General features: G+C 39.1%; 3 protein-coding genes across 5 annotated transcripts; all 3 read left to right on the forward strand.

Annotated features, from left to right (window-relative positions):
* Nucleotides 1-501: 501 nt before the first annotated feature.
* On the forward strand, nucleotides 502-14,044 carry LOC124181080 (prenylated Rab acceptor protein 1). 2 transcript variants are annotated; one of them, XM_046567269.1, is made up of 4 exons: nucleotides 502-802; nucleotides 1,228-1,461; nucleotides 1,596-1,795; nucleotides 13,996-14,044. In XM_046567269.1, the coding sequence occupies exons 1-4, from the start codon at nucleotides 711-713 to the stop codon at nucleotides 14,004-14,006; spliced, it is 537 nt and encodes a 178-aa protein (XP_046423225.1). In that variant the 5' UTR covers nucleotides 502-710; the 3' UTR covers nucleotides 14,007-14,044. The 2 variants fall into 2 exon arrangements, with proteins under 2 accessions (XP_046423225.1, XP_046423224.1); XM_046567268.1 differs by lacking the exon at nucleotides 13,996-14,044 and adding an exon at nucleotides 1,879-3,043 and having other exon boundaries at nucleotides 509-802.
* LOC124181078 (UBX domain-containing protein 4) lies at nucleotides 2,901-6,130 on the forward strand. The gene is made up of 7 exons (XM_046567265.1): nucleotides 2,901-3,042; nucleotides 3,404-3,538; nucleotides 3,694-4,142; nucleotides 4,286-4,558; nucleotides 4,658-4,969; nucleotides 5,111-5,346; nucleotides 5,520-6,130. The coding sequence occupies exons 1-7, from the start codon at nucleotides 2,961-2,963 to the stop codon at nucleotides 5,656-5,658; spliced, it is 1,626 nt and encodes a 541-aa protein (XP_046423221.1). The 5' UTR covers nucleotides 2,901-2,960; the 3' UTR covers nucleotides 5,659-6,130.
* Nucleotides 8,588-23,009, forward strand: LOC124181079 (homeobox protein MSH-D-like). 2 transcript variants are annotated; one of them, XM_046567266.1, is made up of 5 exons: nucleotides 8,588-9,210; nucleotides 11,953-12,087; nucleotides 17,550-17,791; nucleotides 20,972-21,108; nucleotides 21,240-23,009. In XM_046567266.1, the coding sequence occupies exons 1-5, from the start codon at nucleotides 9,009-9,011 to the stop codon at nucleotides 21,478-21,480; spliced, it is 957 nt and encodes a 318-aa protein (XP_046423222.1). In that variant the 5' UTR covers nucleotides 8,588-9,008; the 3' UTR covers nucleotides 21,481-23,009. The 2 variants fall into 2 exon arrangements, with proteins under 2 accessions (XP_046423222.1, XP_046423223.1); XM_046567267.1 differs by having other exon boundaries at nucleotides 8,588-9,141.
* Nucleotides 23,010-24,100: the final 1,091 nt, after the last annotated feature.

Here is a 24,100-nt window from a genome sequence, read left to right on the forward strand (position 1 = left end):
CGTTGGCAAATATGTGTACAGTGTGTATAATATTTGTACCGCATAGCTGAATCAAAATTTGATCAGTTGAATTTCAAATTATTTTCAGCACGAAACGTTATGGGACAAATAATGTTATTGAGAATTTAAAATCGGTTTCGGTTACAGAAAGGTTATAATATACTACTTCAGCCTCGCAAAATCACAATCATTAAAAATTCATGCCAATTTTCAACTATCATTTTTGCTACATTTAACTTGACTAATTATTTATTGATGCCCCCTCGATACGACTGACCGAATATTTAGTCTGTCTAGTGTACAGCAATGATCTCCGCGAAATTTAACAGAATTAGTATGAAATATAGTATTTCATCATTGAGATAAATGTGAATCTGTATCGCAATCTGTACCAAACAGCACGAGTCTAGAAAGTAAAAATTACAACTATTGTCGTATTATCGTTGGCGAGCGTATACCTAAGTATGTTGTAAACAATGTGTGGTAGTCACGTGGTAGGAACTGCGTTTGTAGTAGGGGTTGATAAGAAGGTGGGGATAACTGAGCGGCACGCATTGACGGGTCAAAAAGAGGGGGCGATAGCTACGAAAAAATAAACAAAAAAGAGAAAGGAATAGGTTGGAAAAGGTTGAAGAATAGTGCGCGGTTTACTTGTCGTCAGTCAGCTGTTTTGGAAATTCAAAGCGTGTAGGACTGAACAAGATAATACGATGGCCTCAAAAGATCCGTTGATAGGTGACGTGGAATTATCGATGATGGATGAAACTCAGACTCACTATAACCAGCCCTATTCTTCAAAGGGGTAATTTAAGTGGAATATAAAATCATAATTCTTTATCTCGTGCGACGAGAGAACGAATCTTAGAAATATGCATGCGTGTTCATTTCACCAGCTACACCAGCCTAACCTAACCTAAATTAATTTTTACTGTCAATGCTGTCAATGATACGGGACATTTATGGTTTGCGTATTCCAGTCTGATTTAATTCAATAAATACGACGCTGATAATTCTACTTCTTTGTGTCAAAAAAAAATGATAATTACATTGACAAAATTTCAACCGAGTTCGGAATTTAATACTACGTTTGACACACCCTATGACTACAGACATATTTTTTAATCATAAATGTGATCTCGGGAATATTTTAGCTTTTTTCAAAATTTTATACCTCGGACTTGGAAATCTGGCCCGCAAATGAGTTTCTTTGCCATTCCTGTTTTTCAGATTTGAACTGCCACAGTTATCACAACTTCCTCTTGGTCAAATGGGCTATCCTCAAGCTCAACAGTGGGTGCAACAAAGGCAGGCTAACATTAGGCCCTGGAGTTTATTCTTGAACACAAATAACATCAGAGCACCTCCAAGTTTTTCTAGGCTTACCAAACGAATTATGAGGAATATTGAGTACTTTCAAAGCAATTACTTATTCGTGTTCCTTGGTCTGGTTATCTATTGTTTGTAAGACATCATGTTTATTATATCTTTATAGAATATTTACAAATTATGTTATTGTTTGAAAGAAATTGGTACGATATTAGCAATGGTAAATAGTATTTTGACCATTTTTTTTACAACGTTTTGTATTTTTATAGAATTACTTCGCCGCTTCTTTTACTCACTGTTGTCTTATCCCTGGGTATTTGCTTCAAAGTTTCCCAACGGCACGCTAAGCAGGAATTAATACTGCTTGGTCACAAGTTAACGCTAGCTCAAGTTTACGGCCTAGTAGCTGCGTGCTCTTTGCCTTTGTTTTATCTTGTTGGCGCAGGAGCTGCTTTATTTTGGGTTTTGGGTAAGTTTTGACACAGTCACATTTAAATACTCCATAAACTAATTACAGAAGAACGAAAACGTAACACTGTATGTAATTTCTAGGGGTTTCATGGTTTTTGATAACCATTCATGCTGCTTTTTATAATATTGACTCGGTGCTATGTCCCGGTGAAGATGAATTGGAAGCACTAACAGTACACGAAGTCTAAGGAACGTTAGTCAATCATAATGGTAATAATAACGATATTTGCGAATATTTTGACAAGAAATTATAAATAATATAAACAGGTGTTCACGACGGATATCAGGACGAAACATCTGTAACAAAAATTTAGTCAATATATTTATATATATAGATTCATAGGCAAATCTCACGTATGTAATACATATAGATATACATAAATATATGAAAAATAAATAATATATATTTTGCTCATGCTGCATGTACTAGTATATCCTACAAAATAAGTGTGAGTTAAAACATGAAAAAATGATAAGACGATACTTCCGAGTCATTTATACCAATTTTTGCTACAATGATGCCTCTCTGCAATGCAACCTTTGTCAAGCAGATAGCAATAAATATTGATATTTGGATAAAACAATATTGTCTCGTTCATTTGTTAAGATGTGTTCTACCGAAATAGGTAAAGAAAAAATTATCTCTGCATAATATAACGTATATAGGTCATAGAATGTCGTACACGTCGTTAAATGAGTCTCAATTTCAAATCTAACTTTCACTGTGGTGACAGGCTATATATTTTTAACTTGAGATTCAAGTCGGAATAATCAGTTGAATCATTTGAGAGTTTAATTAATTGACATGTACTTCGGTCACATCAGAATAATCCCAAATATCTTTCAGTTTTGCCTGCAATACTAGCTACAACTGTTACATATAACGAATGTTTATTCAATAATCAAAAAAGAAATCACCCGGCAGTAGGTTGGGTAATTTCTTAAAACAATCGTTGTCATTTGTTGGGTAGTTCGATTACAGCGCACCTATCATCAATCCCCAGCAACAGGAAGACAAGTCGTGCACAAAACGCGAAACGTCAACTTGGCACATCAAAATTTCTAGTGTGATTATCAGCCGTCTTTTCGACGTTGCGTCATCAGTGTCAATATTCGCAAAGGAATTCACGTATATTTTTTCAGTGATAATCAAGAATTAGGAAATGAAGTGGTTCGAGGGAAATATTACAGAGGCAGTGGCGGCATCGAAATCGCGAAAGGCGATTTTTGTTGTGTTCGTTGAGGGTTCGTAGTTTGATGTTTAAGGTTATGTCTCTGCTGAATATTTCTTCTCGCATATTTTTCATAAATTTTACTTCTATCGCTGGGCGAATTGCCTCAGATTTGAATGTCTAATCCATTGTCAGCTTAATTCGCAAGTGGACTGTATAATCATTTTGTTGATACAGATGTGTCAACACTTTCACCATATTCGTTCGAATTTTTTTTTGCTTAATCATCGTTATTATATGATTTTTAGAAATTCGTCATACGTTTCTTCCTTTTCTTCTACATACTGCAAAACAATATTGTTACTTCAATACTTCTCATGAAATGCACAACTTCAAGTAATTCAAACTTTATTTTGTTCTCGGCATACATGTAGGAAAAGATGACGCGTCATCGAAAATTGCTAAAGTAATTGACAGTGAAGAAATTTCATCTCGATTAGAGCGGGATGATTTTGTTGCTGTCAAACTAGAGGGAGGCTCAGAATCCTACGGATTCTTTACACAAATTTGTATCCTTTTTTCCTACTACTTCATTTACAGAAACATGAAAATTTTGCTGGACACATGACCTACAATTCATGGATGGAGTTTCAGTTAAAAAGAGTTTAGCCATTTGACATCAAGTTATATCCACTTAAAGTTATACCTTGACAATGGCATTCAGATCAATTGGTCCCAATTCCATCTATGTTTTTCATCGGCCAAAATGGAACACCGATAGAGATAATAGCTGGGGAAACGAGCGTTGCCGATCTAACATCGAAAATTGACACAATTCTGAAAAAAGCTGATCCAACGTCAAAAGATTCTTCTACAAGCTTTATTCAGGCTGAACAAAAGTCATCGGCAGGTAGCACAAGCTCTCTAAAGAATAGTGAGACAGAAATAAGCGTGATCGATTTAGAAAAAACTGAATCGGGAACAAGCATGGCGCCAATACCTGCCACCTCACAGCAACTTCCAAAAGAGGAAATCAAAATTGATAATGAGGACAAAACTGCAATCCCAGACATTCTTGAAACTGAAATAAAGCCTGCCCCAGCAAAACTGGATTCCCCATCCACCAGTCAAACTGCTACTGAAGCAACTAACAAACCGGAGCTAACAGCAGAAGTAAGAGTGCACATGAAAACGTGTTTGAGAATATGTTAATTATTGTTAAAGACACGGTATTGAGATCGATTTTACTGTGAGATACAAATTTCATTGATAGTAGATTCTGTTCGCTTGAAAATATTCTGCGTCAATGTTTTTAGGAAAAGGTTGAACGAGCACGACGACTCATTGAGCTGCAAAAAAGACAGCGAGATGAAGAAGAGGCTAGGAAGGTTCGTGAAAGGGAAATTGAGAGGAGAAAAACTGGGCAAGAAATGCTGAAGATAAAACAGAAACAGCAAGAATTAGAAATAAAGCAGGCCTATGATGAAAGAATGAAAGAAAAGGCAGCTGAAGCTGCTGCCAGGGAAAAAGTCAGGCAGCAAATTATGCAAGACAAGCTTGAACGCAAGCAAAGGGAACTTGATCAGCAGGTTTGTATTCATCTGCTATCCGAAAATTCTCAAGAACGCTGTAGCTGTTAGTATGAAATACATTTTTAGATGTTATCTTTACCTTTCACGTATCCACAGCGGCAGTACGGACAACAAACTCCCATACAGGAACAGCCGAAACCGCGTACACCTCTTTCAAGTGACTCTGGAATCGTGCGAATCCAATTTCGACCACCCAGTGGCAATCCACACATGGGGCAGTTCGAGTCTACAAGTACACTTGGAGCTCTTCGTTCTTATGTTCTCGATAACATCGAGTTACCCTTCAGACAGTTTGCTTTGTCTACATCGTTTCCAAGACGAGATCTAACAGTCGACGATGATGCCAAAACATTACTTGAATTAGAATTGGTTCCTACAGCTGTGATATTAATTCTGCCGCTAAGAAATGTACGTTCCATCAGCTGTAATTACTATTTTCGAGTGAAATTTAGCAGAGTGGTCAACTTTGGAGTCAAAGATGCATCTCTATACATGTCTTATACGATTATGCAATAAGGTGAAACCATGTTATTGTTTTTCTTGTTTCAGACCAACAGCACGACTGCGGTAACATCAGCCCAGGATGATGGCTACTTGTCACGGTTAATGTGGGCAATTTTTGCGGGTGTACTTTCTGTGTACGGCTATATAAAGGGATATTTTACCAGACCTCCGGCATCTTCTGCAGAGCACCAAAGTTCTAGTTCAACTTCGGGTGGGGTTCATCCAACTGCCAGCAATACCGATAGTGGCAATTCGGAACCATCTCCAAGTGTAGCAGCTGGGTGAGATTTTAGTGTTGTACAGTATATTTTCTGGTCACTAAACACCAATGATGGGTGGTTCTAGATCAAGAGACACAAAAGTATAATGATAAAAGATGAAAACTTTTTTTTATTACGATTACACCAATTGCGACCAGTCGTTTAAAATTATCTATTTTTTTTTCTGCTTGCAGATTATTAAGGCGTAATATTGGTGGTCAAGGAAGTGCAACGATAAGGACGCAGGGCAACGTGCATAGATTACACTCGGGTGGTGATCCGGATAATGATGAGAATAACACTTGGAACGGAAACTCTACTCAGCAAATGTGAAAGTTCAAATATCCGTTGAAAAGTCGTCTGAAATTATCATTCGTGAATAATTATACGATTACGTTGTCAGAGGATTAAAACCGGAAGTGATTAGATTGAGGCAAAAGTCATCAGAAAAAAAAAGAAAAACCAGTTCGATATTTATTTTCACGACTATTTTTTATTGAATCACATTGTAAAACGAACACGTGCTTACCTACATTTTTTCGTAATGAAGTGTAACGAATGTGCAAGAAACAAATTGTCAACAGTTCTTATAGCTCGTTAATAAGCCACACCATGCTTCTTCCGTTGTTGAACAATCGAAGCTTAGTGCTGCTACGAGTATAATTACCATAATTTTTTTCTCTATAATACGGTGATTGGATTTCAAAAACGAAGGCGCAAAAAAACGGCAACAATTCTAACTTAATATTATATCTTATCTATTGTTAACAGATAAACCACATAATAAATAATCATTTACAATTATTGAAATTATTATTGTGTGAGAAGTTTTTTTTCCTGTGTTGAAAGAGCTGCATTTGTCATTGCATTACCTTGAAATAACAATTTTACTACAGTTTCTCAAAATATCACAACGTTCTGCCTTCCAGGTATTAATATCCACTACCGTTATTTAGTTCCCCAACTGAATGACCACTTATTATACGTATGATTTCAATGAACTTCATCAATACTTAAGTCGCGACGGTTCGTATTACAGATATTAATGTCAATCAAGCAAATTGAATAATGAAGCAAAGACAAAAATTGCGGCATTATTACATACCTACTCATTATAATATATTGAATATTTTTTGATTCGATACGGATTGATATTAAATTTCTTTGAATTATCATACGATTGGGTGATATTAAAACCAGGCTGAAATTTTTAAATTCACTAACAGTAGATACATTACGCCGGTTTGTGGATATATTTGTTTATGTCACTCTCAATATTTGACATTGAAAAAGGATGAAAATGTATTATTATTCAAGGAGAACGAGCATTATTATTTTTATTTCTAAAACTACAATAGTCGTCTAATGTGAAAAATGAAAGTTACGTTAGAAATGTATACATAATTATACATAAATATCTATATGTATGTGCGTGTATGCAGAAGCATAATAAAAACGAAAGTAAGGCATATATTATACATACATTCCTATCGTGAAAATTGAAGAAAAAAATTCAATTTAGGTAAGTTGAATTGAAAAAACCAAAAAATTATTCAAATAAATATAAATTATTCAATTAACGTAAAAGAACAATTCTTTTAATTACCGAGAACCACACACCGCAATAATTAAACCTTTTATTAAACCACATACCTCTGTCGGACAGTGTTTTTTCTCTTCGGAAAGAATTGTTACACTACCTAATGTATTCCAGGTGCAGCGCGGGCTGAAATCTGATATCGAATATTTCAAGTGTTTAATAATTTTACGGATAATTGGTGTTTGGGTCGACATGTTTCAAGGGTCAAGCGTCCAGGCAGTAAATCAGATTCTCTAATCACTAGACACTTGCGAGTTAAAGCATGTGCACCCTGCAGTTTCTTCGGTGAACATCTTTTTCGGATCATCTTTCACTGCACTGACTAACCCTGTAGTTTGTTTTCTCAGGGATAGCTATAGTGAGAAAAGCACGGACATCATCTCAGATTTTAAGAATTTTCTCGTATTCGCTAATGATTGTCAGCAGACACGTGGAAAGCAATTTTTTTCAGATCTTACAACACCCCTGGTGAATATAAGGACAGCACTTTTTTTGGAGTTGAATCTACATTACATTTTTTTCCGTGCAGCTGAAGTGCTTAAATTGTGCCGAAGGCGGATTTTTCTACTTAATCTCATTCAAAGTTGCACGATATAATTAATTAACTGTGCACCAATCTTTTTTCTCTGGTAATGTGCATGATTTGAAGACATTGTTTTTGGGATGTATTGTAGGAAAAAATCATGTCCGAGACGATATCCCGCAAGCTTTCGATTACTTGCACAAATTTCTCACTTATAACATATCACGACAATCGTTTAATCCGAATCATCCAGGTATAAAATTCCTAATTGTTGCTAATTTCCCGAGAATCGCGTATTTCTCTTTCCTCGACATCACGGTTTCTGTTCTCAAACAAAACGTGTCGAGTTCAGATTACGTTGTTGCGTGCGTAATAGATCCGACGATTTCGGGTGAGATGCAGGAAAATGAAATAGAGAAATAGATTGCAATAATGGCTCACTTCCTACACGAAATTTGGGGCGGTTATTCCCGGAAGTATCCCGAGATCAAAGAGAACCAGGATAAAAGGTAGGTGCATACTTTAAAGAAAATGAATAAAATTTCGAGAAATAAAGAATAAAAAAGGATAACGAAGAATCTAAAAAGAGGAGGAATTATTTCCGAAAAATTAAGAGCCACGTCTTTTTCCGCTCCAATTACCGCGGCGTTCTCAAGAACGACCTCAAAGACAGGCAACGATTATGTCGGGGCTTTTGTATCGAAATAATAACGATAATAATATAAATTTAGAGAAAAGGGAAACAAAGAAATGAAATAAAACACAAGAGGTACTACCATCGGGACCGAGGCGTGCCTTGTGACAGGGGCGATAAATTTGTGGCTACCTCGTTACTGCCGTTTAGTGGTCGAACCGTCGTGATACGAGATCATTAAGATTCTCGAAAGCACGCGTGAGCCAAGCCACTCCCAGCGCTCCCAGAGATTGGCTTCAAGGCGAATGACGTCACCTGCATGTGGGATTTTGGAGCCGCCTCGAGCATCGAGACGGCGAGAAAAAAAGAGGGGGGGGGGGACGACGAAAGGAAAATCCTCAGGGGAGAAAAAAGGCGAAAATAAGAAGAAAACGTGATTAAAAAAAAAAAAAAAAAAAAAAAAACATGTCCCGACGTCGCTATTCTAACAGTGACTTCTCTAACTAATCCAGTTAACAAGAGGTGCTAATAGATCTGCACCACTGAGTTGCGTTTTAGTCCTCGCGAGTGCCGCTACGGCCAAACACTTTCGGCTATCGATCTGTCTATCGACATGTGTGGACCCTGAGGTTTTTGTTTGTGTAAAGTTTATTATTGTAATACTGCAAGTACTCGAAATATCGTGCGGATGTTTTCGCGGTATTTCTTTCCCGATCCGAGCAATTATCGCTGGTACCGCGTTCTCCAAATTGAATCCGAGCTTTCGGCCGCTGCGCGGCGGATCTGATGGTGATTTTGAAGAGCTTTGTTTGTATGGTGACAGTCTGCAAGAAACACGCGAGAACAGTGCACGAATATATTACGAAGGAAGTAAGACACTCGTCAAAAAGATTCGACTGCATGCTGGGATTAATTCGCACTCTAAAATGGCAGACAGCCTGATTCCTAGGCTTCTAGTTTCCAATTCATCAAAAGTGTCGATTCATTCCGTCGAAAGTGCGAAAGCTGCGGCCTTTAGCATTGACAGGCTGCTCGCACCCTGCAAAGAATCCGTTCAAGGTACTTCTACGACGTTTCAGGATCAACAGCCGAATATTTTTCGCAATGAAACTATCCTTCGATCAGAGTGTAAGTTTTTTAAGGGATCATTTCAGTGTAAGGGGTCGAAAAATAACTGTTTTTCGCGATTTTTTTTTTTGATAGTCAAAATACGCCACTCAAACTGATTTTTTTAACGTCAAATCAAAGACTCACGAAGAAAAGAAAGTGGATTTTTTAACTTAAATTCTTATTTTTTTTTACATCTATTTTATATTGTTGAAAATCTTTTTAAAAAAAATGAGCCCCCACGGTGTACACGATTGCGGCCGTAAACATTATATGAAACAAAATTTGTAAGGAGATTATTAATCAGTATGACAGACGTTATATCTTGCTATGGAGGTTTTTTTTTATAAATTGACAAAATGGCGGTGGTTTGAAGGAAAACTATCGAATTTAGCATATATTTTCGACAGTTTTTAGTTTAAAAAAAGGAGAAGTTTAAAAAAAAGCATTCATTGCAAAATAAAGAAAGGCGTGAATATTTTTGTGTCCAAATTTGAGACAGATAGCTCGAAACTTCTTCCTTTGAGACCGTACACCATTTTGAAAAACCGTGTTTCGAGAAAAATACGTTTCAAATTTCGAGAGCGGAATTTTCATATAAATTGTCTACTTCTGATAAATCGGCGATGCCAGGTCCATACAATGTATTTTCCGCTTCCTCCAATTACTCGTTATCAGCAGCAATTTCGTTTCGCCGAGCTGTCCTGGCTTCTTTAGAGTCGAGAGAGCTTCGGCGGCTAGCAAATGAGATGCGCTCTGCCTTGGATTTTGCAATCGCATTACTAAAGAGAATCGGCGATTGATTTCCTGTGCAATCTTTATCAACGGACAAGAATTGATCTTGTTCCGATCTGAACATAAACAGTCAACACAAAGTTTAAAACCCAATCCGCGAATCGATTTTTTGTCAAATTTAACGTAACCATTACACTTTTTGCACTTGAGCAACCGTTGAAGAGCAACGAAAATTAAACAAATTTCAATCAAAAAATAGCTAAAACTTTTGTCAATTTTCATCTCGAAGTCCGGAATTTTTTTTGGCTAGTTAGGTTTTGTTTACCCTGCCGCATAAAATTTTCGGGCGTTTTGTTCATCGGTCCGTTCATACTGGATGTCGAAAACGCACTGACGTGTTTGGCAAGTTTATTAGCGAAGAGGTCAAAAGGAATAACGCACTGAGAGACAAACGTCATTGAATCAACTAAATGAGTGGTCACAGGCGGCAAAGTAAATATTTAATTTATTCAATAACATTCTTCTCTCATTGTCAGTGCGCTTGAACGACCAGTCGGAGTTGAGGTCCCTGGCCATTTTTTTAACAAAGGTAGTAGTGACCAAAATTATTGGAATTTCGCCCCAATAATTGAACGGCATGTTTATAAATGTCTATTCTAATGGATAATGCAAAAAAAAAAAAAAATGATCTTTTGAAAATTCTACACTGAGATGATCCCTGAAGCTTGTCAGACGACTGTTATTTCATCTAGTTTGAAGTCATTCTTGGGGCCAAATAGAAGAATAACTTGTTTACAGGATCGCCGGATGAACAATTACTATTTATATATTCACTCGCGGTCATTTTACTTTATTCATTATGGGTACATTTTGAGGGCGCAAATTCTCTGCGTTTGAAGACTCAGCTTTCCCCGATCAAAGGACAGTTGTTTGGTGATCTAGTATTTGACTTTAACAGTTGAAATTAAAATCGGTATCAAAAGTCTGGATCCTTATAAGCGGCAAGGGTACAGCAATTTGTAGAATTAATCGGAATCAAAGTTATAAAAGGCGAAATCAATTCTGCAATTCAATTGGTTTAATAATCCTGCGCGTTATCAAATTTTCATCATATGTAATCTATCGTAACTGATTGCACTTTGTTTTATGAAAAATTCACTACTACTATACTGATTTTTTATTTCTTGCATTTTCTTTCAACTCGGTGACATGATGAATTTAAGGAAGTAACGCAACTACCCACGTCGCTTTTCATTGATTGTGTGTACGTGTATATGTGTGTCAAATATGACGTCGACAGTTTATCAGCGGTATCAATGAATTTCTTTTAAGCGCCAGTTCGATATGCCTAAAGAAAAGAAGCCAAGATTTTATTGGAAAGGTAAAATATGTCGTGTGAACAAAAAACGAAGAATTATAAAAAATGTAATAGCCTGCACGAGCTGTCACATACGTTGAAATTTCAAAATGAGTATTAGTACTTTTTATTGTTTTTATTATTCCTATCATAAGTCACCTTTGAATATTATTAAGCCGGATAAATGATTCTGAGTATTTCATCTCTCTGCTGTTTACATTTCATTCTGATCTATCCATCAATTACGGAGATATAAGGAATAATGTGCAGCTAACTCCGTCATTTCTCATAAGAGGCCATGTTGAAGTTGCTTGTAAAGATATAAAAAGAATTACAAATATCTCGCTTAAAAACCCACCGCGGATCGTAAAAATTTGTACGAGTTCTTTTTACATTATAATCGAACATTCTGCCAAGTTTGGTATTTTTCTGTCCATCAATTCTATTTCCTGCATTACTTCCTTAACAGTTTCAGCACGCAGTATTACCAATTACGCGATAGCAAATTAATTATTACACTGCTAGAACTAAGTTTTCTTCAAAGGCTTTCAAACATTTTTTCAAACGTGTTGTCAAATGTTCGTTAAAATCTTAGTCGCTATTTTAACTTTACCACCTTGAATTTTGAGTCGGAACAATTTTCTAAACTGTATGAAATGAACAATTTACAGCTACCGAACAAGAATCGAGGCTGACAAGAACCGTGCCAGACTCTTCGATGTCAGTGACGGAAGAAGAGGAACAAATAGACCTCGAAGACGTGGATATAGTTTGTTCAACCTCACCCGAGCCCGAAATCAGCTATGGTAAATAACCGATATTATTCCAAGACAAATAATTAACTTGCCTGTTGTCGGAGGAATTTTACGGCTTTCATCCGCTTCTATAAAACTTGTACTTCGTAGAATGGCCAAGTTCAGATTCTGTACCAATAGCTGTATAATATTGGTATAAGATTGCTGTATACGATTATTCATCCTAAATAACGAGCATTGTTAATGGTACCTGATAACGGTAGTCAATAGATCGACCGATACAAATCTTTTTCCTCAAGTATACAAGAAAAAATCATGAAATGTGATTGTTTAACGCAAATAATTTACTTGTTCATAGAAGAATCCCGTTCGTGAAGCTTATGAGATATGAATTACAAAAGAATTAGTTGAACCATCAAAGACGAAGGTGAAAAAACCCCAGCCTGTTCGTCGTTGAAGGCCCAAAAAAATGGCACGACCTCACTATAATCGAATCTTGAAAGTTTTAAGTAAATTTGTCAAATATCGTGCCAATTACCCGGGAGATCGGTGGCTGCGCTCACTCCGCCGGAGTTTGATCCATGACTTCCGCCGTCGTGACGCCCAGCGTCGTTCACGCCCGCTCTGTGTTCTTCGTTTCCTGATGTTCTTCACTTTGCGCTATTAACTGCGCATTTCTCCTCCTTCCTTAGCTTCGGATGACATCCGTCTCCCGCGGGTGCCGCGACACTTCTTCTTCGTGTATTTTCAATTGAGATAAAATTCAAGACGTGCTAATACATGAGATCGGTGCTTCGAGACCACACGATCCATTCAATTCTACACAAGTAAATAATTTTGCCGCATTTTCTATCGGTAACTACACTCAATGATTAATAATCACTGGTTCAGTTCACTATAGTACAAATATTTTGGAATCCATAGCAATTGAGTGGATTCTTGTGGAAATCAACGCAAATTCACTATTACATAGTAACTTTAGAGTTGAACGAACGCACTTCAAGTACTCACAATCGCACGTGAAGTAATTTGAAGTCAAGTCGACGCTGATCCTCCGACTTGACGGGAAAAAAGTTCATCTGCCCTGTTCAACCGGCTCGTATTCCTTGTTGTAGCTTAGCGGATTTGTTTAGGCTGATTCACTCTGATTTAGATCGAGTCGGTGCGGTTCGGCGGCCGTAATAAATCCGAGGATCCAGGGAAACGCGACGCGAAGAATTATTCTATACTTGCGTCCTGCGTCCTGAAACCTCGGTCTCGGTGGTTGAGTTATGCGATACTCGGTACGAGTGCAGTTTAAGACGCAATGCGCAAGAAATGGGGGAGACGCGAGTTCAACCACAAAGCCATCGGAGGCAGCGTAAATCTTGAAGAGACACGCGAAGGACCAACGACCCGACGTGCCCGGAGATATCCAAAGAGATTCAAAGGAAAGATGAAAGTGGCTGGGACACCTCGTTACGACTCTTCCCCGTTGTCTTGTAGTCAAATTAAGTCACGTCAAAATATCGTTCGTTATTATCACCATCGTCATTTGACCGAGACGCGTCTTACTGGCCAATTACTTTTGGTGCGATCGAATATTCCAAATCAACTCGAAGACCTTTCAACTAACCGAATTTCCAGCGGCTACACTGTGTCAGACAAAGATAACAGCTGTACCTACTTAAATGATCGAAAGAATTCGACTTTGTCTGGTTTAATACAAGAATCTAAATGACCGATTACGATTTCTTTGAAAAACTAAACCTCAAATGCGCGACTGCAATCGGCATAGCGTACATTCCAAAATTCTAAGTAGTACTTCGGGAATTTTCAAAACACGTTATTTTTACTGGGTCTTGCACAGAATCGATTACGAAATGTTGAAGAATTGTTATCTTCGGTTTATAGACTAGGAATATTTCGTGGCTGCACGTCTTGTGTCCTTTTGTAAAGGACTCGCATCAGACGCGCGAGATATCGGATGAGCGTTGGAACGGGAAGGGAGTGAGTGAAATTAGCGTTTCTTATCGGACAGTTTTACCGTGCGCCTTTCACTATCCAGCGTCTCATTCATCACTGAATAATTAGGAGACAAGTTCAGCGTCACCCGCAGCAATTAGACAAACTGGAAGGCGTGGCATTCTATTCCTGCGGCGAAGGCTCGTTGCTTTTGCTCACGTCGTATAAGCTCTGCTCTGTTTTCTTCTTTCTCCAACCCGCTCTTTTTGCAGGTTCAGGTTCTCACTTCCTTTCGGTTACCCTTTGAGCTCCTTTCTCGACTCGCAAGCTTGGAAATCACCGATTCGGAACTGCGTTAACGCGACACCCTGTCTTTCTTCTGTTTTTCGTCCTTCCGGCGCACACATGCGCGCGAAAGGAAAATTCTTTTTCTATTTCTCGGTTTAAATCGCTTCTAATTGTTTTCACTAGTATAATTTGAATGAATCACACGCTAACGAAACGCTTGTTATTTTCTTCAGAGATGAATGAGATTATTTACGAGAAGCCGTTACTTGTTTCTTTCTTTGTAAATGTTACGAAATAAAGTCGGATTCTAAACCGCCGGATATTAGCTGGGATAAATAGGGTCGAATTATGCGCGATGAGCGAGGTAAAGATCACGACATAAAGTTTGTCGTGTAAGCTGTGGGGTGATAACTTGCCCTGATATTCACGGTTTCGTAATCGTCGTGGAACGAGCGATAGACTTTTTTCCTAGTTTCAAATCTGGGAGGGGCAGCGGAAGAAAAATTGCAGCGACAACTATACGACTAGCTTATTAGTACTCATTTGATACATCGCTAACACGATAAAATCAGGTTTGACGAATATTCATTACCCAGTCACACCGGTTCACGCTCAATTAATTGAAGACCGTTGTTAATTGAGTTGTTCCAGAGTCGACTCGACCGGGACTAAAGTCCTACGTCTTCGTTCTCTTGAGTCGGTATATTACATTATAAACTGTGTCCACAAGATGATGAATTTAATCGAATTAAAGTTTTACACGCGTGAAAAGACGTTTGAATCAAGCATTGAGATTTCTTATTTTGCTCTACGATATTTCATTGTTTAAAAAAATAATCGAAGAAATCGTTATAATGATTTGAAACTTGGCTTGTTTTTAGGTTAGTAACATTGGGGAAAGGAAAAGAAATCGATAAGACTGTCTCCAAGTCCCAAGAATATTTCAAATTTGTAAATTCAGAGTAGGTTATACACTACGAAGAATTTCATTTGTCATATATATATACGAGAAAATTGTAGAAAAATAGGTATTTTTTGCAACGGTTTCAATATTGTTAGAATTAATCAGAAAATAAAGTGCAAGTAATTATTTAGCATACCTAATTATAGTTGTCAATACTATATTTTTTGGTCATTGAAACACAAAATTATTTTGTTTAGTTGCCTAAACCCTTGTCACTTAAATAAAAGATCGGTAACTCGTTACAGATTTTTTGTTTACAGCCACAAGACTCGTTTTCATTTTGTACCCATAGCAAAAAGTTTCTCTCGGTGTACCCACTTCAAGGATTTCGCGGAAAATTTTTTCTCCCGCCTCGAAGGGGTGTAATTAGTCAACTGGTCGGAGTGTTTAGACGTTTAGTGTTCCGAAAAGTCACAGCAAAGCGACGGTACCGAGTGTCTTTACGTCGTCAAGTAAGACAACGTCGGAGCTTGTGCGAGAGTGCTTCCTTGGGCATTAGATGTGTAGGGCAGATGCTGTGATACACGTTACACACATTGCTGGCGGGCGCGGTAAGTTAGGCAGCATGGTACGCATTTAGCCCGCTCGTTTGGGTTGGCCAGAAAAAACGCGAGACGGCCGACAATTACGTCGCGATCTGACAATTAGTAGCCGGTAAACGATGCAGCGATGTTCCTGTTCCCGAGACCGATCCTTCCGTCCCGCGGGTTTCTCGGCATCGCTCGCTCCTGCTGTACTCCGTACTCTCGCCGTTTTGCGGCTCTACGAATAGTTCTCAAAGATATTTACTGCCAGGGCGTGGCTGAAATGTCACCTGAAATCTTCACAAATTCTAGCACAGTTCGAGACCGCGTTCTCAGACCGCGCGTTAAACGCATTTATCTACTCTCTAATTTGGGCCTCCATTGCTGCAGTCGGAGCGGCTTGCTTTTTTCAAAATTCGATAAGAGACTTCTTTCGACGTGGATTATGAGTACATGATATTCGATGTTGATGCTTGAAACTGGGGAAGTCACATAAATCTGTCTACACGATGTCCAGGGAGTAAGCAGTTCAGAAATACAGGTTTTGCAAAATGAAATGTCTCCTTGCCAAGTGTCAAAACCCGTTTTGTTCAAGCATCGTATATTAGAACAAGTCAACTTGCGAATTCTTTGTCTGTACCGATAAAGTTTTATTAGCGTTCTTAAACGTGAGATAGATGAAATTCAGAACAGAAAATAAGCGAATTTCGTTTTTACATTATACATTCAAGTGTTATTGGCGAAGATTCGCAAATTCATGCTCCAGGGCAAAGTATACGCGTAAATTAATATATATATATATATATGTATAAACAAGACAGTGTATAATGAGGAAAAATTCGAACTTGAGTTCAACCTGTGCAGAATTATCCAGACCACTTTTAAAGATGACGAAAAATGTCAGACCACCTCAACAAGGTGTCGACAGATTGGTTTATTCAGTACACATTTCAAGTTAGCGATAAAACTTCGTTTCAAATACTGACGGCGAAATTTCCTGATGTTTTGAGGATGGTGGGATACTCCTAAGCCGTCCTTTGCACTATACATACATATACAGAGGCACATAAGTGGGCGCGGAAATTTAAGAGCGAATTCTCCGAGTTCGGATTGTTCAATTATTCTCAACCTCGGACGTTTTCACGCCCGTGAATCGTTCGCGGTGGAATGTCTAATTAGGGTTATTCCTTTTCTCTCGAGGTTAATTTGTAGCCCAATTACAAAGGCGACGACCTCGTGTATTCTTTCAGCCGCAAACGCTTCCCCGGAATTTGTTTGCTTACCCCCAAAGCATCCATCTGCTTCGGTTTATTATTCGCGATGCAAAACCATTCGCGGAAACCGCTGCGACACGAAATAAAGCTTGAACACATACATATGCCGGTGGCTTGGGTACCAACTCACACTTCAAGTTTCAAGTTTCTAGCTCCGCGTGTTATACCCAACATGAGTTCCGCCAGGACGGAGAGTATAAATATCTCGACTTTATTCCGATGCATCTCCTCTCGACGTTTTGCTTTTATACGCACATAAGCATGCAGGCATGCATGCATACACAGATATATTCACGGTTTCGTCCCGGTAGGACATTTGTCACTGCGTAACTGCCCGCCTCCCTCGTCTGACAAATGGCCAGATAATTAGAAGATGATCCCAGACACTTATAAAGTACGTAGTTGCGGTGGAGAACGGCTTGTCATGAAATTTCTACGCGAACACATCCGGCCGAATGGGTGAAAAAACAACGCTACCTGATACTCGATGTACAAAAATCTTGCACGATACTTTCGCAGAGGCCTGCACGAGCAGCAGTGGAACACACTTGTCGTCGAGCAGCATCGCCGGGGATGACAACCCCTTGGGGCGACCCGGAAGCGGCTGTGGAACCAGCGACGAAGAGCGGAAGAAGCGACCACGCACCGCGTTCACTGCCGCCCAGATCAAGTCCCTGGAAGCTGAGTTCGAGAGGAACAAATACCTGAGCGTCGCTAAGCGATTGCAGCTGAGCAAAAGCCTCAAGCTCACCGAGACTCAGGTAGGTCAATTTGTCACAACTCGCGCGAAGTTCTACTTTTTGTCAGACAAATTAGTCTCCGCTCTGCTGGCGTTGATCCACGAATATAATATTATAGTGCACGTGCTTCTGTAACGGGAGTCGCGAAAGTGGCGTAAGTTCGGATCACGTAGCCCCCCAAAAAGATCTTGAGGTAACGAATCTCTGCGCGTTCAACTATACGGGTGTGTGTGCGTGTGTAGCTGAGAAAATGTCAAGTGTAACATTACAGTTAATAGCGTGTAAGAATGGGATGATTGTTTGAAGGACAGTTGAGTCCTGTTAATTATCGTTGGCCTTCGGTGTCTAGGTTTGACATGAACAGACGACTGTCACTGAAGATTAGGAATAACAAGGTTATTGTCCGACGTTAATTCTTTTGGCATGATCAACTGGATTCTACTGTTTACTCGGTATAGAATCCGTACACGTTGGAACCGTGATTTACTACTCAACACGACTGCACGGTAAAAGGAGGGTAAAAAAAAGATCTTCCGAGACTTTTTTATCATTCTTCAAACACGGTATCGACTCGCGTCGTAGTTTTTTTTTTGGCAAAGACAGATCGTTACAGAGTGTTTCATAAGACACCGAATCTGAGTGATGACGGCGACGACACGCCGTCGCCTGTAACCCGGAATACGAATCGTTATGAAGCTTCCGGTTGGCAATCGTCTCGAACCACGCCCAGGATGATCAAACTCTGAAGTCAGCTTACCAGAATATTGAGGAATAAGTTGATTCACACGGTTCGCTTCTGCGCTCCATGACCGCACAGGACGTTTGTGCGATCCTTGATGGACGCGTCGACGTCCTCAGAGAAGGAAGGCGTCGCGCCAACACGTGACTTAACAGATCCTTCGCACCCTCCGGTTGCGAACCTTGGAAACACCGGGCCATGCCCTAATAAGTTTTAAATACCGAAAGCTCACCCTCAGCCGTGGAATTCGGAAGCTTGGCGCCAGTGTGAAATCCGTACAGGAACATCCTCTACAAGAGCCAAGGAATAGACTGCTACAAGGTTGAAGTTGGTAACGTTGAAGCAGCTGAACATTGAACACAATCGCTATTTCGCGACTTTAGAATGACTGAATAAGTTCAGTTTGCAAAAGTTTCGCTTTTCTGAATTTCGAACGGTCCGTCATGATTCTTCCTAAACATGCATCGTTACATTGACATCAAGAACGTCGACCTCACATGCTGAGTTTTGGGGTAATCGTTAACTTTTCAAGCGTCTTTTTTAACTAATTCTGCACCGAACTGCTCCCGGAACGAATAGATAATTGCAATAACCGACTGAAGAGAAACACAAAACACGATAGTTTGAATTGACGATACGAGCGGAGCATCCGGACTTCCGCAGTCGCAGACTTGATCACCTGAGGTATATAGTTGTAAGTCTCCGGTTTTCCGGCGCTTGCGTCCCCTCTGCACCAGAATTTGGGTTCAACTAGAATTGAATTATGGGCGTCCTTTGACACACGTGTGCAGACGCCAGCGGAGGAGAAGATTCTGGCGCCACATTGAGGGCCGGTAACGCGAGTGGAAGAAATTAAAGACAACCGTAGTGAACTCCCCTATTAGCCCAATTAGCACCTCTCCACCCTCCGTGGTTCTGCCCCCTTGGAATTCTGAGTATTTCAATGAAGTTTCAATCCCACCATGAGTAGTATCCTTAATAATGTCTTCATTTTTCGTCTTCTATGCGAACGATGTGAATACGATTCTTACTCTGCAACGTCCCACGTTTGGTTCGGCGGCTTAACACTTCTAACAGGCATTAGTGATTTTAGTCTTGTATTGCGTAAACAGTAGGATCAAATTAGGCACTGATATTGAGCTAACGATTCATAAACGGAGTTAAGGTATACTTACAGATCAAGTGGACCCGGAGGAAAGTAGAGGATAATCTAGAAATTGTAGGCAAAAGAAGAAATTGTGTAGAGTATAAAAGACATCTGTTTGACAAAATTCTTGTCCGATTACCTTCAATTTCGAAAGTAGTAAGACATTTTCTCGTGCCGAGCTATAATCTGTACGCTGGGAATTGGTCCGCACAGTAGAAGCGATTCTTCTTTGTCAATTCCTTGCTTGGGTTGGGTTTGGGGGTATAGAGTTACCACCTTCCAGACCTAAAAACACGGAGGGTGAAAATAAACGCGATGCAATATATCCTAATTAAAAAATCGACGCCTGTCTTCACCGTCCTGGTTCGCATGCACCAGCTTCTGGGCGGATAGTCTTACGGGGCGTCGGAGCGCGTCGACGCATCCGAAGACCATCTTTGCGGCTAAAAGGGAGCAGCCGACGGGTCCGTCGCAGCTTGTGCCGAGGCTGCAGCCACGGCTCGTTAAGACTGAGAAATATTGTGACAGTTATGCCGAGCTATACGTCTCCTCCGCGCTCTTTCTACAACCGTAGACTCGGACGCGAACGGATCCGTCCCCGGAACCCGCAAGACTCAATGCGACGCCTTCGTCTCCTCGCATTTTCACCCGGCACCCTGTCGCGACGCCATACGAGCCGTGACGTTTGTCATTACCGAGGTAATCGCCGTCGAAGTATTACTCCCGTTTGATTGATGACGAGGAACGCTCCGTCATGATTTTGGATTCGAGCGATTGACGGGTTTCAGAGAAAGGAACAAGAATTAGAATGTAATTTGAATTCGTCATTGGAACCGGAATGAAAATAGCAGTTCCACGTCTTTTTCGTTTCTCAACATCGCAGGAAAAGACTCAAGATCTACATTCTGTTGTGTAGACTATTTTTAGGAAGTGCAGGTTACATTTCAATACCACGGCTTCTTGGGTGAATGTAGCCAAACGTCACGTCTTGATGTAGTGCCTCGAAACACGCGTGGAGTGTCAAGTGTAACCGCACACCGTCCCTTTCTGGGGTTTCGTAATGTATTGATATGCCCATTTCAAGTGGGGTTCAAGGAAAAATATATGACCGAAAAGTGATTTCAGACAGAGAAAATAAAAAACGCGGTTGATCACGCTGTCATATGTTAAACGGACTCCCGTAAGATAATTCCTGAATAGCGGAGCGACCTGTTGTTGCAATAACCTGATATTCGATGTTAACAATCGTAATAATATGAGCGAGTGAATATAGTTAAAAACACGTATGAAAAAATGTCCAAAATTTTTGTTACAGATTAAAATTTGGTTTCAAAATCGACGAACAAAGTGGAAAAGAAAGTATACTAACGATGTCGAATTGCTAGCTCAACAGTACTATTCCAGCTTGGGAATCCCAACGCCAAGGCCTATATTTGTTGGTGATCGTCTATGGTAATTGTCCGAAAGTAATGTGACTCATCAAATATTTTCAAAATTCCGCAATGTTTGCGAAATATTAGACACACACGGTATTCTTGGGTTAAAAATAAGAAAGGCTCAATCAGGAAACATCAAAATTGCAGGTTTTTCAACTACCCGGGGCAGCCAACGCACCCGGGAAGCCCGTTGCTGCCGTCGCTGTCTCACCTGACTCCGATGGCTATGCCTCCATCAATGCCGAGTGTGCAACCATTGCCGAGCAATCTTTCTCCTGGTCAGCACGCCGCCATATTCCAGGGCCTACCTTCACCCCACTCTTTGCATAACGCGACGCAACGATTAGACTACAGACTTGTTCATCCTCATCGCACCGAGGAATCATGAGAACGGCGTACGTGCAGTCGGAATTACAAGATTATGAAATTTGAATAACCGCAGTTGTCATTCAACTAAAAATTTGGCGTTCACAGTTTCGTTTTGGAACTACACGAAGGGAAAGAATTATTTGAGTCAAGTGATATTCGTTTGAATCAATTATGTAAATGCTAGAGTCAAATGTGGCAAACGCAATACTTACTTGATTATAACAAAATACTTTTGTCGGACGAAACACTCGTGACAACTTAATGTAGATCTGAATCCAGCCTCTGAATGATTATGCCGACTCTATCAATTTATTCAAAATAACACGGCGTGAGTTCATTGCAAATAATGTGAATTTTCTATCAAGAAAATTTGTGATTGGAATGACTGAAAATTTGATTGAACACACCGCGATCGTCCTGTTTTAAAAATATTAAGTTTTTATATCAAAACAAATTGAGCTTGTTTTAATACATGTTTTGTTAAGTCAAGAGTTCAATGATCGAAACAGGTGATGAAACTTGTTATTAAAAAAAGTCATTTGCATTGACTGGGCATTAGAAATATTCAAGATCCAACCAGTTACGCCAAATGAGCTCCGGTTGGATCAAAAAAGTACGGCATTCAATAGGTGTGAATTTGTTTGGCTAGATTCATGTACCTATTTTAACTGAAGTACCTAATTTTTTCTGTCAGCAAACATGCGACTTGGAAGAACAATAAATAAACTTCAAATGAAATGATATTTAGATGATTCAATTTCGAAAACACATCAAAAGGTTCGCTCGAATCGATACTTCATACAATGGCGACAAGAAAGGCTTTTGTTAAATCAAAGCATTCGCTTGACTAAATCATTTTGACATACTAACTAAATCGAAATTGTTAAATTGAAGTCATCGCATTCCGGACAAATAAGGGATACTAGATTCAAGTGAATGAACTCGGAAAAAATCTGTTTTGTTGGTTCAAGAATTCCTTTCCTTCTATGTTTTAAAGCTACATACCGGTCTTCTTTTTTCGATTGACCAAACTGTTAAAATATTTGAAAAAATATGGGAAGCGAATGAAAAACCTGAGCAATGATAGATACGGAAATAACTTATGCGTATAGGTATAGGTAGAGAATTTAAGAATAATTTTACGTACCTCGTGATTGATGCTGCGCCATTTCGAATCTTCGCTTTTATATTATATATGTATGGGTATCTGTAATTGTGCAGGAGTTTGAAGAAATGGGATAATGAATATGATTTAAATGAGATATTTTACACTGAGAGAAAGAGTTTTTACGTATCTTGATATCTGTATGACAAAACAATTGAATTTATTTAATATTTATGTTTACATGAAGGATGATTTTTTTTCATATTTACAGTAAATATCTTGGAATTTATTATTTATTTTTACAACGGATGCGATGTAGGGTGGGTGCACTGCTTTCAATCACTGTTCTCCCCTTGGTCCACATTTTCAATGACAATTTTCACTTGGCAAATTTAGTTTGTTAATCTGGGGGAAGTTTTAAACTGAAACACGATAATAATGTGGCGTGAAATGAAAATGAAATAACTTCCAATGCAAGGCGCCAAAACAAAAAATAGTTGAAATGATTGTAACCGATGCACTCACCCTACTTCTGTATAAGACTAATGTAATTTGTAAATATATAAATAAACGGATTTTCACTTAAATGAAATTTGAACTAAATTTGTCGCTACAATCACGATCATCGCATTACGGCATGTCAAATTAAATTAAATTGTACGCATACTATTGAGCTAATTGAATCAGTCAATTGGAATGTGGGTTTACCATTCAAATGTCGGCTCCCACTTGTCAATTTTTAATTTATCGATGTACTTTATTATCAAAGAACTCAATAATGTTGATCTAACAACACTTTGTAAATTTATCGCTTGCTTGATACTCTCCCGTGCAGAAATTTTACTGGGCTTGCCCACTATTAGACTAGCCCCCGAACGGGCGGACCCAAAGATCGCTCTACTGTTGGGGCGCTAGACAGTGAATAGACAGTTTGTCTGTGAATAATTTTATTTGGGCGGGCTGTATAGCACCTGATTTTGAAAGTTATTAATCTTCCCTGTAATAGTTTCTACAACAAAACTGGCATGGGCCTGGACTGGGAAATCCCTGACTTATATTTTTGATCCTCATAATTATATCATTGTTTGATTCCTTGACTCAACAATCGATAAAAAAAAGTTTTTACGTTGTAAGTACATATTTGCAATCGGACGAATTTGTTCTTCAATTATTTCACGACTTTAAGTGGACATATTTTTACATTTTTTCTTATTGGAACACTATATATATTATATACATATATGCTTCATTTGGAATTCAAACCTTATTGTTGGTATCGTTTTTAAAGTTCCTCGATTTTTAGTAATCATTCGATTTTCTTGACCGCTGTAACAAAATTATACGTCGCCCCCATTTTACATATCCGCATGTTCCGAAAAGCGTGACCACGTGGCGAAATATATCGACGGACGCTGTACGCGTGTCGCGATTCCAGGTTAAGCAGTATATACACGCCTGATTTGCACGCAATAACAATAATACCACGTTTGCGATATACTTTTTACACGCGTGTGTATTTATATATTTCACGCTG

The sequence above is a fragment of the Neodiprion fabricii genome, chromosome 4 (assembly GCF_021155785.1).
Source record: "Neodiprion fabricii isolate iyNeoFabr1 chromosome 4, iyNeoFabr1.1, whole genome shotgun sequence".
In the NCBI taxonomy this organism is placed as follows: domain Eukaryota; kingdom Metazoa; phylum Arthropoda; class Insecta; order Hymenoptera; family Diprionidae; genus Neodiprion; species Neodiprion fabricii.